This window comes from Vollenhovia emeryi, unplaced genomic scaffold (genome assembly GCF_000949405.1).
Source record: "Vollenhovia emeryi isolate VEMERY1.0 unplaced genomic scaffold, V.emery_V1.0 DF939214.1, whole genome shotgun sequence".
NCBI lineage: Eukaryota > Metazoa > Arthropoda > Insecta > Hymenoptera > Formicidae > Vollenhovia > Vollenhovia emeryi.
The window spans coordinates 369,639-382,337 of record NW_011967152.1 but is presented as its reverse complement, the minus strand read 5'-3'; the positions used below and the strand labels follow the sequence as shown (position 1 = coordinate 382,337).

The following is a 12,699-nucleotide window of genomic DNA, read 5'->3' as shown; positions in this document are numbered from 1 at the left end:
TCCAGGTGGAGGCGCTTCGGAGATACCAAGGTCATCTTAATTTTTTTAAATGGATCCGATATGTTTTTTTTCCATAATATGATAGAGGAGCTTGATACAAGTTCAGAACTCACGGCATAATATCATTGAATGAATAAACATATTATGGAAAAAAAACATATCGGATCCATTTAAAAAAATTAAGATGACCTTGGTATCTCCAAAGCGCCTCCACCTGGACAAAAATATTATCGCTATTATAATAGCCCCCTTCGTACCGTGAAATTTTGGTTACACAAATCTTCTTCTGGGACTTATATAGATTCGAAGATATTTAAGGTCCTAATAGTTATTGCCCCACCCTGTATATATGCCCGTTTCTACCAATGCAGATTAACTTTAATCTCGGCTTAAATTACTTCTTGTCTTTTTCCAATTCGTAAAACTAGAAAAAGGTACAAAGTAAATTAATTGAACCGAGATTAAAGTTAAACTGCGTCGGTAGAAAACGGATATAAGAGCGGATCAACTCGCCGGTTAACATTTTGCTGACATGGGTTTATTCGCGCATTCGCGAGGCCCGATTGTAGAATATAAATTAAATAATCTCAGCGTGAATCTAAGAGACATGAATTCGCCGAATACACTTCTTTATCGCGTGAATATGTTCGCGGAAATGCAAATACGTAGAACTGCGAAATGCAATATGGTGATTATAAATATCATTATAAATTATAGGCGTGACAAAATAAAATCGCAAATGGACTACTGGGACTTGATGTATGATACATTTTTCAGAATATACATCTGCAGCATTTTGTTAGCATGAATTCATATTAATGAGTCTATTAATAGACTGAATACCCAGATAGCACAGAGGTGAATGTAAGTTCGTAGAGAATTCGTTTTGAAGAATACCTGCCCGGTAAAACATTTTTCATGCATGAACATGAATAAATATATAGAATTATATAAAAATGTACATCAATATGTCCATTTTTATATTGTATATTTCTATATAATTTTATAGTATACGTGCTTTTACATAAAACATTTTTTAAATTAAGTATACGATACTTAAAGAAAGAGAAGAGAGAGAGTGATTTTAATAAATAATAATGTGATCAAGTATATGTAAAGTGCTTGAAACCTTTGTGAATTGTGAAGCTACTAAATATACAATACAAAAGTGTTCCTGAGTTCTAGTCAACTTTTGAAGTTGTGCAGTAAGTAATGCACGTAATGCAACGATAAGATTTTATTCATAATAATTATGCTGTCGTTCTTTGATAATAGAGAGAACACACACGCACACACACATACGTCTAACTTTGATAGTTTTATGTCTGTTCTCTGCCAAATTTGGACAATGCTTCACTGGACAATAGTTTTATAACATTTGATTCTCTAAATGGTCCCACAGTATGTACTTAATGAGATTTAAGCATTTACAAGACTAGTAAGGTAGTATCAATATTTTGTACTTATGTTAATTCAGGTAGTCATTAGAACCTAAAAAAAATCACTTTCTTAGATTCTTTTTCTGTATTAACGTAATCTGCTCAAAATGAACCCTAATAAAAGAATTCCTTTCCGGTGCGAATTTTTATAAAGTATTAAAAAAATTAACTTTGTATTTAGAAAAGTGCTCAGAATTCGCAGCGGAGAGGAATTCTTTCTGAGTTGATTTCGAACAAGATTTCGTAATTTCGTAAAAAAAATTTTAAAGGGAGTCCCTTTTTTAGTTCCTATAAACGATCACTGATGCTATTTGGGAGAGAAGCAACGCGAGAAGTGAAATATTAGCAGTTTGTCGGATTTGCCCAGAACTTGGTACTCAAGTATCAACCGCGTCTGCACTAAAGTCACAGTTCTATTAGCAGAGCCCGCCGACATAATTTGACAGCAGATTTTTAGCAGAAATCGAGGAGAAAATCTGTCGTTTCGTACTCCGAGCAGATTTTGCTCGGTTTCTACAAGCCATCAGTTTGCCACTTGTAGATTTCATTACATTTCTTACGGCACTCCATTGACAAAATTTGCAGAGCAATGTGTGTTTTCCAGCAACGTATACAAGCGACACTGTGTAATCGTTTTATCTTCGTTGTTTGCCATTATTAAACGAGGATAAAATAATTCTCTGTATTTACACTGCGTCAATCTGTGTCTCTTGCTGAAAAGCACCCAAACACTGTAACACTCTGCAAAATCCGTCCTCGAGGAGAGATTTGGCTATCCGAGGAATTGCGAACTTTTTGCAGTTTGATACGGCGAGAAGGGAGATTAGATTAGGGAAATTGTCGACGGAATTATATATGTAGCTAGAAATTTCAATTCTGCCGAGCGAATTAATCGCCGATTAAGTTTAATCAAGTTTCGGTCAAAGTCACCCGAGGAGAGGAGCGACTCTTGCGATCCGCCGCGGATTCGCGCGTTGGCGAAACTCTACATTTTCCTTTATAGGCCCGGTTTCACCAACGTTGTTTAACTTTAAGCTTAGTTTAATTCATGTTTGTCTCTTTGTAAAGTAACAGGTTGGAAGTAACAGTTGGAAAGAGGCAAAGAACGAATCTAACTAAGTTTGAAGTTAAGCGACGCTTGGTGGCCCGTATCAGACTACGGATTGGGATTGGGATTAGATTGAAATTTGACCAATCAGAGTAAAAGTTACTGAACTTGAGATTAGTAAACTTTACTGTGATTGGTTAAATTTCAATCTAATCCCAATCCCAATCCGTAGTCTGATACGGGCTTTAGGGCCAGTTTCACAAATGTCTGTTAACTGCTAACCGAAAGTAATCGATTATCTGTCTCTTCTTGGATAAGACTGGATCGAAAAGGAAGGAAGTTGACACTGAATTCTCGTTAACAGTTAACCGACGTTTGTGAAATTGGCCCTTAGGCCCGGTTTCACCAACGTCGCTTAACTCTAAGCTCAGTTTAATTCATGTTTGTCTTTTTCTAAAGTAACAGTTGGAAAGAGACAAAGAACGAATTAAGCTTAAAGCTAAGCGATAGTTGGGCCTTAGTCGCGGGCCACGCGATTATCTCTTATCGGTCGATTCGAAGGGGCAAGAGGGGGACTTTTAATAGAGCGGGAAGATTAGCGCGGGAGGCTCGGCTTCTTAAAAAGTGCCAAGCGCGTCTACGTCGCTGCCGCGCGACCGGCGCGACGAACGGCATTATCTGCGCGCGAACAGGGGAGCCTTGTTTACGTTCTCCTTTCTCGGCTCTCGCGGCTATCCCTAATCGCAGCGAATGACGCTACCGCGCGTACATATTAACGGAACAGTGCGCCGCCCCACTGAAACGCGAACGTTCATCGACACGTCCGCGTTTAGCAATTCATATCCTGGGATTAATATTTAAGCGGCGACGCGATTGCGATCGCGAACGTAATCGGATAAGAATATTCGGAATCGCCCGGACGAGAAAGAGGGAGAGTGTGCGAGTGGGGCCCGTGCGTTACTAGAGCTTCGGCGTCGCGACCGAGAGGAGTCGTCGAAAAGATAATGCGTATCGTAAGTCGTCAGTTATACATTTGTGCACGTCTCGATATACTTACACGATCGGCTCAATAAACATTTAACTTTGCAATTACGGCGTCAATCGAATTAATTACCGGCAACTTCTTGCGGGATGGCTATCTCTTCTTGTAAACCGGAGTCGCGAGGAACGTCGGCCTGACAGCCGACACGTGACACGTCCCCTCTTTCGCGAGAGATGGCTATCCTAATTTGATAAGCTGCTGATAAGCGGCTCCCATCGATTCCCACGAGTAGTTAGCAGCAGCGCGCGTATAAATAAAGCTCGAGACGACGGGCGTACCTTATCGCGCCTTCGTTGCCAAGAGCGCAGCGTTTCTTCTTCTCGATAAAATGACATCTGTCTTCGCGCGAAGAGCAACAGTCGGCTTCAATCGTAAGAGGAGATGGGAATTACTACAAGAATGGGACACTAATGCCCGCTTCTATCAGTACGGATTAACTTTTAGTCTCGGTTTAACTTACTCTTCACCCTTTTCTAATTCTTAAGCCCGCTTTCACCCACGTTGCTTAACTTCGAGCTTAGTTTACTTACATTGCTTGTCTCTTTCCGACTGTTACTTTCGAAAGAGGCGAGCACGAATTGAACCAGGATCAAAGTTAAGCGACGTTTGGTGAAATCAGACCTCAGGCCCGGTTTCACCAAACGTCGCTCAACTTTGATTCTGGTTTCTTTCATAAAAGATCGAAAGAGAAGAAAACCGCTTCGAAGCATTTGTAGCGGCAGCTTGACCGCATAGAAAGTCGGAATGTGTGTGTCGCAGCGGTGACTCAGGTCCGTCACCTCCTAAAAGAATGCGCTGATCCTCCCTGCCGGAAAGAGCGGAGCGCGTCGCGCTGACGGGCGACGAGCAGCGCGCGCTCCAGCCAGCCGTTCTCGACTTCTCGAGAACACCCCCGGCCCCCGGCCCGGCTAGTGACCGCCTGACCGCTAGTTCAGTCGGCAGCATGCGTCGGCGATGTGCGTCTCGAGTGTCTCGAGTGTCCCGATACGCGGTACACGGCGGTCCCGCGTGAGCTGCGTCTCGTCCGGATTGTCCTGCGCTCGGATGACCCGGCGGATCCGGCGTTCTTCTCCTTGCGCTCGTATGGCCGTGACCGCGAGGGATCTTACGCTGGTGAGGGAGCCCGAGATCTCGTTCGCGCGGAGAGCAACAACGCTCCGCGGCCTTGGGACCCGCGACGGCGACGCGGACGAAGTGTCGCGGTTCTCTCGCGCGCGCGCGGAGCGACGACACGATGACAGCTCGCCGCCGCGCCGCGTGTTATCCCTCGCGTCTGATAAAACGCGGGGATTTTTCATCGGCGCACAGGCGAGCGCGGGTCGCTATTCTTGGACGTGATTCAGATCTTCGGCGGACGTTGTTTGCATCTCTGCGGTTTTGCACGTATACGCGCCGACGGGAATAACGGATTTGCATGCTATATAACCTATTCCGCGTTTCATTGAGAACTCGAGAGATGTATATACCGGTTTATGTAGCATTTAGCGCAGGGTGCTTTCCAGCAACGTACACACACGCACGGGGCGGCACTGTGTAACAGTGAGTCGTTTTATCTTCGCTGTTTGCCGTTATTAAACGAGGATAAATAATTATCTGTGTCGCACCGTGTCAATCTGTGTCTCTTGCTGGAAAGCAGCCATGAGTAGTGTTTATGCCCCCGAGTCTGTTTCTACGTGATTATATGGCTTCTTGTGGTTTTATTAATTGTACGATAATATTGATAGGGTCTGACCATTTTGTGGAATGTATACATGACTAAAATAATGCGAGAAAAATGGTAAGCAATTTACCACAAGAATTCAAGAGGTATCAGCGGAACAGGAATCAGCTACGCCATATACTCGAGGAGACGCAGCGTACGTTAGAAGTTATAAAGCTTGAAAACTTTTTCCCCGGAGGTAACGTTTGACTTTACTTGAGGCTGTTACGCCGTCGACTGGCCTTATTTATATGTGACATTTCTTGTAGAGAATATTATCGAGGAATTGCTGCCACCGTTGACCTTGGACAGAGTGACGCACATCCTTGATAATTCACCGGCAATAGTCATTTTTGGGCAAGACAATAAAGCCAAGGCTTCGCTGATCAATAATCTGCTTTCCACCGACATTTTGCCACTGTCCAACGATTCGTGGAGATGGGTCAAGTTCACTTATGGTCGCACGAATCATGTCAGTCTTACTTTAGGTTTAGAATACGAAGTGGTCGAGACGTTGCGGGCGAATGAGAAATCATGGAGCACGCTTCCCCTGGAAGATCTAGAGAAGTCAATAAACGAAGATATCAATTGCCCCACGGTGCTGGAGGTGAAGCTAGATCAAGCAATACTGAGAGAAGGCGTTCAGATATTTGTCGTCCCCAACAATGGCGTGGTAAAAATTCTTGCTAAAGGCTCGTTGAAAGTTTTACCCATATTTCTCTATGCCCTGGGGGAGCAACCGTTGGCTGAAGACAATTTGGAAGAGCTGAGAGATTTGAAAGAGACTTATCCGTATAATCCGATTTTGTTCATATCGTCATTAGCTAATGTCTTGTTGGATGGCACAGACGCGGAATTGACTGAGTCTGAGCAGCACAGTCTGCAAAATCGAATAGAAGTGCCGAGCGTGTCTAAAGAGCCTAGGAGTGATGATAGTATTAATATTGACAAAATGAATTCACTCGGTCTTACGTGGCTAGACCAGTTGAGCAGCCTGGGATTCCTAGGGATGGAAGAGTCTGTGGAGGTTCATCAGTTAACGTGGCTCGTCGGCGAGCGATACGTTAATAACTCGAGCGATCTAGTGGATTCATGCAAAAATACGGACCGCGTTTTACATTTCACGCGTGCCTGCTTGCAAAGCTATCTGATTAACGCCAGTACTTATTTGAATGAAATACATACGACCAGTCTACGTAAATTTATTTTAAGTGCGTTTGACATGGCACGAAAGATACAGATCACTCCTAGAAGGATACAGTACGCCCAACAAAAAGAAAACGAACTCTATGCTAGTCTAATGAAGGTTGTTAATGAGCAGCAGATGGAACTAACTGAATTAATACAATGTATTATTCAGGAGATGAAGGACGATATATTAGAGTCCACCGATGATAGTTACCAGTGTCAAACTGTTCCTTTCGATAACAATGAGCGGGTAGAGTGGACGGTTACTGTTCGTGTCGCAACGTCGGAGGTTCAACGATTTGTGCTGGGTCGCCTGGGCGAGAAGGTCGCGAAGGAGCTCGTTAACTCGGTCAACTGCCTTCGAGAAACTTTTATCGGGACCCTACAACGTTGCTTGATAAGTCTCGAAAAGACTTATGAGCACGATAGCAGCCTGCTAGCCAGCGATGCCTTGAAGCAAATACTTTCCGCGGCGTACAATGTGGAATTGCACAACTCGTCACCGTCGTTGGTGCACTCGTTCTTGGAAAGGTTGAGGCAGCTCTTCAAATCTTTGCCGCTGCCGTGGACACCCACTCCGACTTTGAACGCGGCTTGGAGGAGGAAAGTCACCGTCGATGTTCTGAATTCTTTGTCGGCAGCGAGATTGGCAAAGACAATTTCCACCCAGTTTAGAGACAAACTAAAATCGTCACACGATGCCTTCCAGACTGCCTTGAAGTCTTTAGAAAACTATTATTCGGGGAAGCTAGAGAGAACCGAGGAGCAGAGAGTAGCTATACGAAAGTATCACGCGCCCAAGTTGGCGAAACTCGCGTTGGAGTCCACGTCGATGATGGACGCGATTCGTTTCGGCATTCCTCATTACAGCAAGGAAATTGGCAGAGGGCAGTACGGTGTGGTGTTTGCCTGCGATGGTTGGGGCGGAGCTCCGGGACCATGTGCGGTAAAATCCGTCGTTCCACCAGACGAGAGGCACTGGAACGATCTCGCGATGGAAGTTTACTATACCAGATCGATACCAGATCACAAGAGGATAGTGAAGCTTCGCGGATCCGTTGTAGACCAATCGTATGGCGGGGGATTTGGATTGGGCACTGCAGTTCTCCTGATCAGCGATCGGTTGAGTCGCGACTTATACTGTGGTATACACGCCGGTCTTTCGTGGCTGGAACGTATACAAATAGCGATAGACGTCCTGGAGGGAATACGCTATCTTCATTCGCAAGGCCTGGTCCATCGTGATATCAAACTAAAGAACGTCTTGCTTGACACGGAAAACAGAGCTAAGCTAACCGATCTTGGGTTTTGTATCACTGAAGCTATGATGTCGGGTAGTATCGTGGGAACGCCAATCCACATGGCACCAGAACTCCTATCCGGTCATTACGACAGTAGTGTCGATGTATATGCCTTTGGCATCTTATTTTGGTACATCTGTGCTGGAAAGGTTCGATTACCATACGCATTTGAACAATTTCATAATAAAGAGCAATTATGGACAAGCGTAAGAAAAGGTTCATATATTTATACTTTGACATACGCAGGCCAAAATTATATCACCGTTTGATTTTTGGAGCATAACTAGTTTTAAAGTGAACGAATGAAAAATTGGAAAATCATGGCGTGCCTTGTCAAATTTTATTACCCTTCGTGTACAAGATGCATCTGTTATCAGGTGTCCACTGTGAAATTTTGAGCACATTTGATGCACTTTGATAAAAATTATGCTCAGAAAATTTTTAAGTGATGTAATTTTGGCCGGTATTGTATAGTATGTATCAAACCATTGCCTCTGTTTTACGTTCCCCTTCGAGTTAAACAACTTTTGTATGAAACATTATTCTGTAAAGGACAAAGGAAAGAAGATTCGGGATGGTACATTAAAATCTTTATAATGTAAATCTCAAATTTGAAATAGATTGATAAAAATAAAAGCACTTTTATTATGCAAATCGAACCCAAGCTATCGATTGAGCGCACTTAGAAGTTCGTTGGGACAGCCGTTGTTGAGATCCGAAAATCTGAGGGCTCGTCTCTCTCTCAACTCGCGTATTTGCGTAAACTACACGGTCGGTCTCGCGCGCGCGGTTCTAGCTACGCTTATACTTGGCACGGGACACTACCATATCTCGCGATCTTAATGTTTTTTCCTTCATCTACTTATATGAAGCAATGTATTCATGTATGTATTCATATTAGGTCTTAGGCCTGAGAGACTGCCATATTTTGACGAGGAGTGCTGGACGTTAATGGAACAATGCTGGTCTGCAGAACCTTCCAAACGACCGTTGCTCGGTGCAATTCAACCGGTGTTAGAGTCTATTCAGGAAAAAGCAGAAAGAGGCAAGTCCTTGCAACTAGGTGCACTGAAAGCACAAGACAGTTCATCATCCGAACAAACAAATCCTGCGCTAGCATTAGCAGAGCCTAATAATCAAAGAGGTGCTGTATTCAATCCTCTTCCTCCTAGACGCAAGGCTTTTAGAACTGTCAATCCTGTCGCAAGACCTTTCCACAAGACTAAATTTTTCCATGTTCATGTTCGTTCCATGAACATGTTTGTTCAAATGCGAGAATTTTAAATGCCAGGGGACCGTCGTCGTGCTATTTACTCTGTTATAGATAGCTTATTGATATATTTATTGCTTGGAATGCGTTTGATATACGGCTCATCATTCTCATTTTCATTAATCTGATGATATCCTTAATAGTATTTTATAGCGCAGTATTAAAGTGACGAATTTCACGTCTGAGTTACTTTATCTTTTTTACAGAATATAGCGTAATTTGTTTTGTCTTGTAGAAAATCACACAGTACATATAAAGTATGTGTAGCAGTTTCAAATATAAAAATTATTGGGCCGAAGTCATTCCAAATAGTATATCAACCGTAAATATAGATTATACTTTAAATATTTTGTATAGTCTTATAGAAATTGTTACATGTTTTATAGTAAATAATGTATATAAGCATTTGATATAAATATTTTTATGGCTGGTTAACGAGATATATTCAATATTTTTTCTTTTTATATGAAAACTTATTTATTGATGTATAGCATTTTGATTGTTCAATTACTTCTTAATATTCCTAATTGTGATGACTACATGATTTTGTTAAGCCGGGAAATATGGATGGTCATGAATGTATATTGTTGAAGAATAAATAAAGTTTCTCACTTTTGTATTTACTGTTGACACATACTCATTTTGTTCTTATAAAACCTATCGCACCTATATTTATGTATACAGACAGTATGTGTATTCATTATTCGCGAATGGAGAATTTCATAATTGATTCTGAAAAATGTATTTTATATTTCTTTCAGATTATACATTCTTCGCAACCGAGCCTGCATGAAAATTTGGACGGCTATTGATATTACAATTGTTTCAACGGACTATAACATAGATTGTACAATATTTTTATTACTCGATAAGTGTGAAAGTATGAAGATTATGCGCATAATAATTTAGTTAAAGAGTGACATAGATGTATAAAGCCTGTATATATTTTTCTAAAGAAAGGAGGAATAGCAATCTCTGGAGGTATGAGTTATCTGATTCTAATTCTTTGATTAAGTTTTAATCTAATATTTATAAGTCATAAATATTACATGTAGTACATACATACACGTGAAAATATTTGTGGAAATATATTTGCCTATATGTATAAAAAAGGAACATTTATCAGTACGTGAGGTACTTAGCTGACATTATTTATACATGTATTATTAACTTCTCTAACGTGATCCATGACTAATTTCACTTTTACACTGTTTTGCGAAACTCGTCGAAATGATAAATCTAGCATAACTGATGAAGATTGTCAATTATTTTGTACGAATTCCTGACGCTTTTATTTATTATATAATATATATTCAATTACTTGTTGAAAAATTATAATCTTAGAATGTATACAAGGTTAAAATATATACAAGGTTTTATTGAATCAAACTGCAGTGTTGAGACTGATGGAAATAAAAATGTCATAGGGAACAAAATTGCATTTCACAATTATATATACACATAAATTCATAACGTCACCACGTATTAGTTGTTGCAATAAGACACATAGATGAGTCATTGTTTTTATCTTTGTAAAGAACGAATGTTGCTGAACGCTGTACGAATCATTTCATTGGCTACAAAGTATTTGAAAATGATCTTGAGACAGTCTTGAAAAGGGACTGGCCTTACTATCTTCCTAGAGATAATGCATATCTTTTTTTTTTAATAATGCACATTATAAGAAAATATATAAAAGTTTCTCAAAAAGCCGTGGGTCATCGCGATCGGATAGTCCGATGTCGGAGACGATCACTTCTGGGATGCGATCATCCTGACGCGTTTTATCGGACAGTCACTGATTGACGAATCATCTGTGCGTCGTCGACCTCGACCGACTTTCATTTCATTGTACAGGAACATCAGTAAATTCTTAGAACTTCGGAGTGATGAAAAGAATATCTTAATACAGGTACATCCACATAGAATTATTGTTTTAATACACATTTTTTTACAATAACAGATCGAGATTGCATTTTGCCTTTTCTAGATCATGTAGAAATTTGTAAAACTGGCCTATTGTCATCTCAATAAACTCATTCCTGACTTTACCGTTATCGTCCAGACATAACTTGAGTTGTAGAAATGATTTTGCGACTTTGTCAGAATCGTTACTCGCTGCGGTCACTGGAAGAAGTAAAAAGTTGCATAATCATCAATGATTGGCATTAGCGTCATTGTGAAAATGCATAATCTATTAGAAATAAGAATACAATTCAGAAAAAAAACTTTGCATAACTTATATTAAAATGAAATCATGCCATACCTTATTTGTTATTATTTAGTACTAGAGTTAATCAAATGTAAGAGTTAAAATAGACATACAATAAACACAATTTTTATATTAGTAGTAAATAACAAAAAACAAAAGATGTTTGTTTTTTATTTAACAGATCTAATAGCAATAACCTGATAATAACCTAAAAATTTAAAATCACAAACATTGCTTCTAATCTCAATTTCTCTCTTTCACCCAATCTGTTATCTCACCTCCGAATCTCCATGATATGTCAAGTATCTTGTTGATATTTCTGTCCATCTTCAGAAAACACGTTATATGACGTTATGACATACGATGGTTAATATCAAGAGAGAGTGTCTGTTCTTTTTAGCTGAACTGGCTGCACCAGTTCAGAGTTTGTCTTCCTCCTTCTACATTGGAAAGAAGAAGCTAAACACTGAACTGGTGCAGCAAGTTCAGCTAGAAAGAACATACCAAGAGAGTCTGCTTTCTTTTAGCTGAACTGGCTGCACTAGTTCAGAGTTTATATCTTCTTCCCACCATATTGAAATGAGAAAGATAAACTCTGAACTAGTGCAGCCAGTACAGGAAAAGGAACATCCAGAAACCTGTGTTACCTACGTGTAACCTGTATTTTAAATCACTCCCGTACCATCCATTGGAGCCTCTGTGTATGTATGTACAGAAGACGCGCATATACGAGCTGTCTGCTGCTTCTGTCCTAGATTGAGATCGCGAATCGATATAATCATCAATGTCTTCGCATAGACAAATCGTAGCAAGATAGTCTTGATCTCATTGGAAAGCTAAGATTGGTTTAACATCTAATGTTTATAGATGTAACGACTTTACCAGTTGTCATCATGCTTTATATTATGATAACAACAGATATCCCATTGCTTCAGTTTTCGATAATCCCTCGTGGTAGAAGGTTTGCGATACGTATAATCTATTTCTAGTGTGAAAAACCTTGCTGTGATGAGATATATATTTTAACCACAGATAATTACAACGTAGAATTACACCTGCTCGCAACATAATTTTGACACTAGTAAATCTACACAGGTAAATCATTATAAATACAATTAATCTACCTATAATCTTGCTTTGAAAATTTAGCAATCATGCACAAAACATAGTTTCAAAGAACGAGTTTACGAACATTCTCGTGTTTCGACAATACCATTTTTCGAGGTAAAAAATAATTTCGTTTAAAATCAAAATATGTACATACAAGCACGGTTATTTTAACTTTTGTTACAAAGTGTTTATATTCTATTACTTATTTTATGTAATAACTAGAACAACACAAGCGCGCGCTTCGCGCGCGCCATTGTTCTTCCACATTATATTACATAAAACATAAACTGTCAAAATAACCCTCTTAAATACAAACTATCGAAACCGCAAGTCGAAGTGAATGACTGATCGCAACGAGATCGAAACATAAACTGTCAAAATAACCCTCTT

General features: G+C 40.2%; 2 protein-coding genes across 6 annotated transcripts; one reads left to right on the top strand and one right to left on the bottom strand.

Annotated features, from left to right (window-relative positions):
• Positions 1-3,305: 3,305 nt before the first annotated feature.
• On the top strand, positions 3,306-10,423 carry LOC105561029 (dual serine/threonine and tyrosine protein kinase-like). Of its 5 annotated transcripts, none has more exons than XM_012010657.1 (5): positions 4,437-4,642; positions 5,254-5,427; positions 5,498-7,933; positions 8,619-8,861; positions 9,749-10,423. In XM_012010657.1, the coding sequence occupies exons 2-5, from the start codon at positions 5,304-5,306 to the stop codon at positions 9,778-9,780; spliced, it is 2,835 nt and encodes a 944-aa protein (XP_011866047.1). In that variant the 5' UTR covers positions 4,437-4,642; positions 5,254-5,303; the 3' UTR covers positions 9,781-10,423. The 5 variants fall into 5 exon arrangements, with proteins under 5 accessions (XP_011866046.1, XP_011866047.1, XP_011866044.1 ...); XM_012010658.1 differs by having other exon boundaries at positions 4,438-4,642; positions 8,619-8,762; XM_012010656.1 differs by lacking the exons at positions 4,437-4,642; positions 9,749-10,423 and adding an exon at positions 3,306-3,500 and having other exon boundaries at positions 8,619-9,606.
• LOC105561031 (COMM domain-containing protein 7-like) lies at positions 9,718-11,953 on the bottom strand. The gene is made up of 2 exons (XM_012010659.1): positions 11,478-11,953; positions 9,718-11,114 (listed from the first exon to the last, which is right to left on the bottom strand). Exons 1-2 carry the CDS (start codon positions 11,524-11,526, stop codon positions 10,939-10,941), a joined length of 225 nt encoding a protein of 74 aa, XP_011866049.1. The 5' UTR covers positions 11,527-11,953; the 3' UTR covers positions 9,718-10,938.
• Positions 11,954-12,699: the final 746 nt, after the last annotated feature.

What these genes read in the sequence shown, in the direction of transcription:
- LOC105561029 (XM_012010656.1), top strand. Translation starts at nt 5,304, where the DNA reads ATGGTAAGCAATTTACCACAAGAATTCAAGAGGTATCAGCGGAACAGG. An exon ending in TGAAAACTTTTTCCCCGGAG is followed by an intron (nt 5,428 to 5,497) that starts GTAACGTTTGAC and finishes CATTTCTTGTAG; the next exon opens with AGAATATTATCGAGGAATTG. An exon ending in ATGGACAAGCGTAAGAAAAG is followed by an intron (nt 7,934 to 8,618) that starts GTTCATATATTT and finishes TATTCATATTAG; the next exon opens with GTCTTAGGCCTGAGAGACTG.
- LOC105561031 (XM_012010659.1), bottom strand. Translation starts at nt 11,526, where the DNA reads ATGGACAGAAATATCAACAAGATACTTGACATATCATGGAGATTCGGA. An exon ending in CATATCATGGAGATTCGGAG is followed by an intron (nt 11,115 to 11,477) that starts GTGAGATAACAG and finishes TACTTCTTCCAG; the next exon opens with TGACCGCAGCGAGTAACGAT.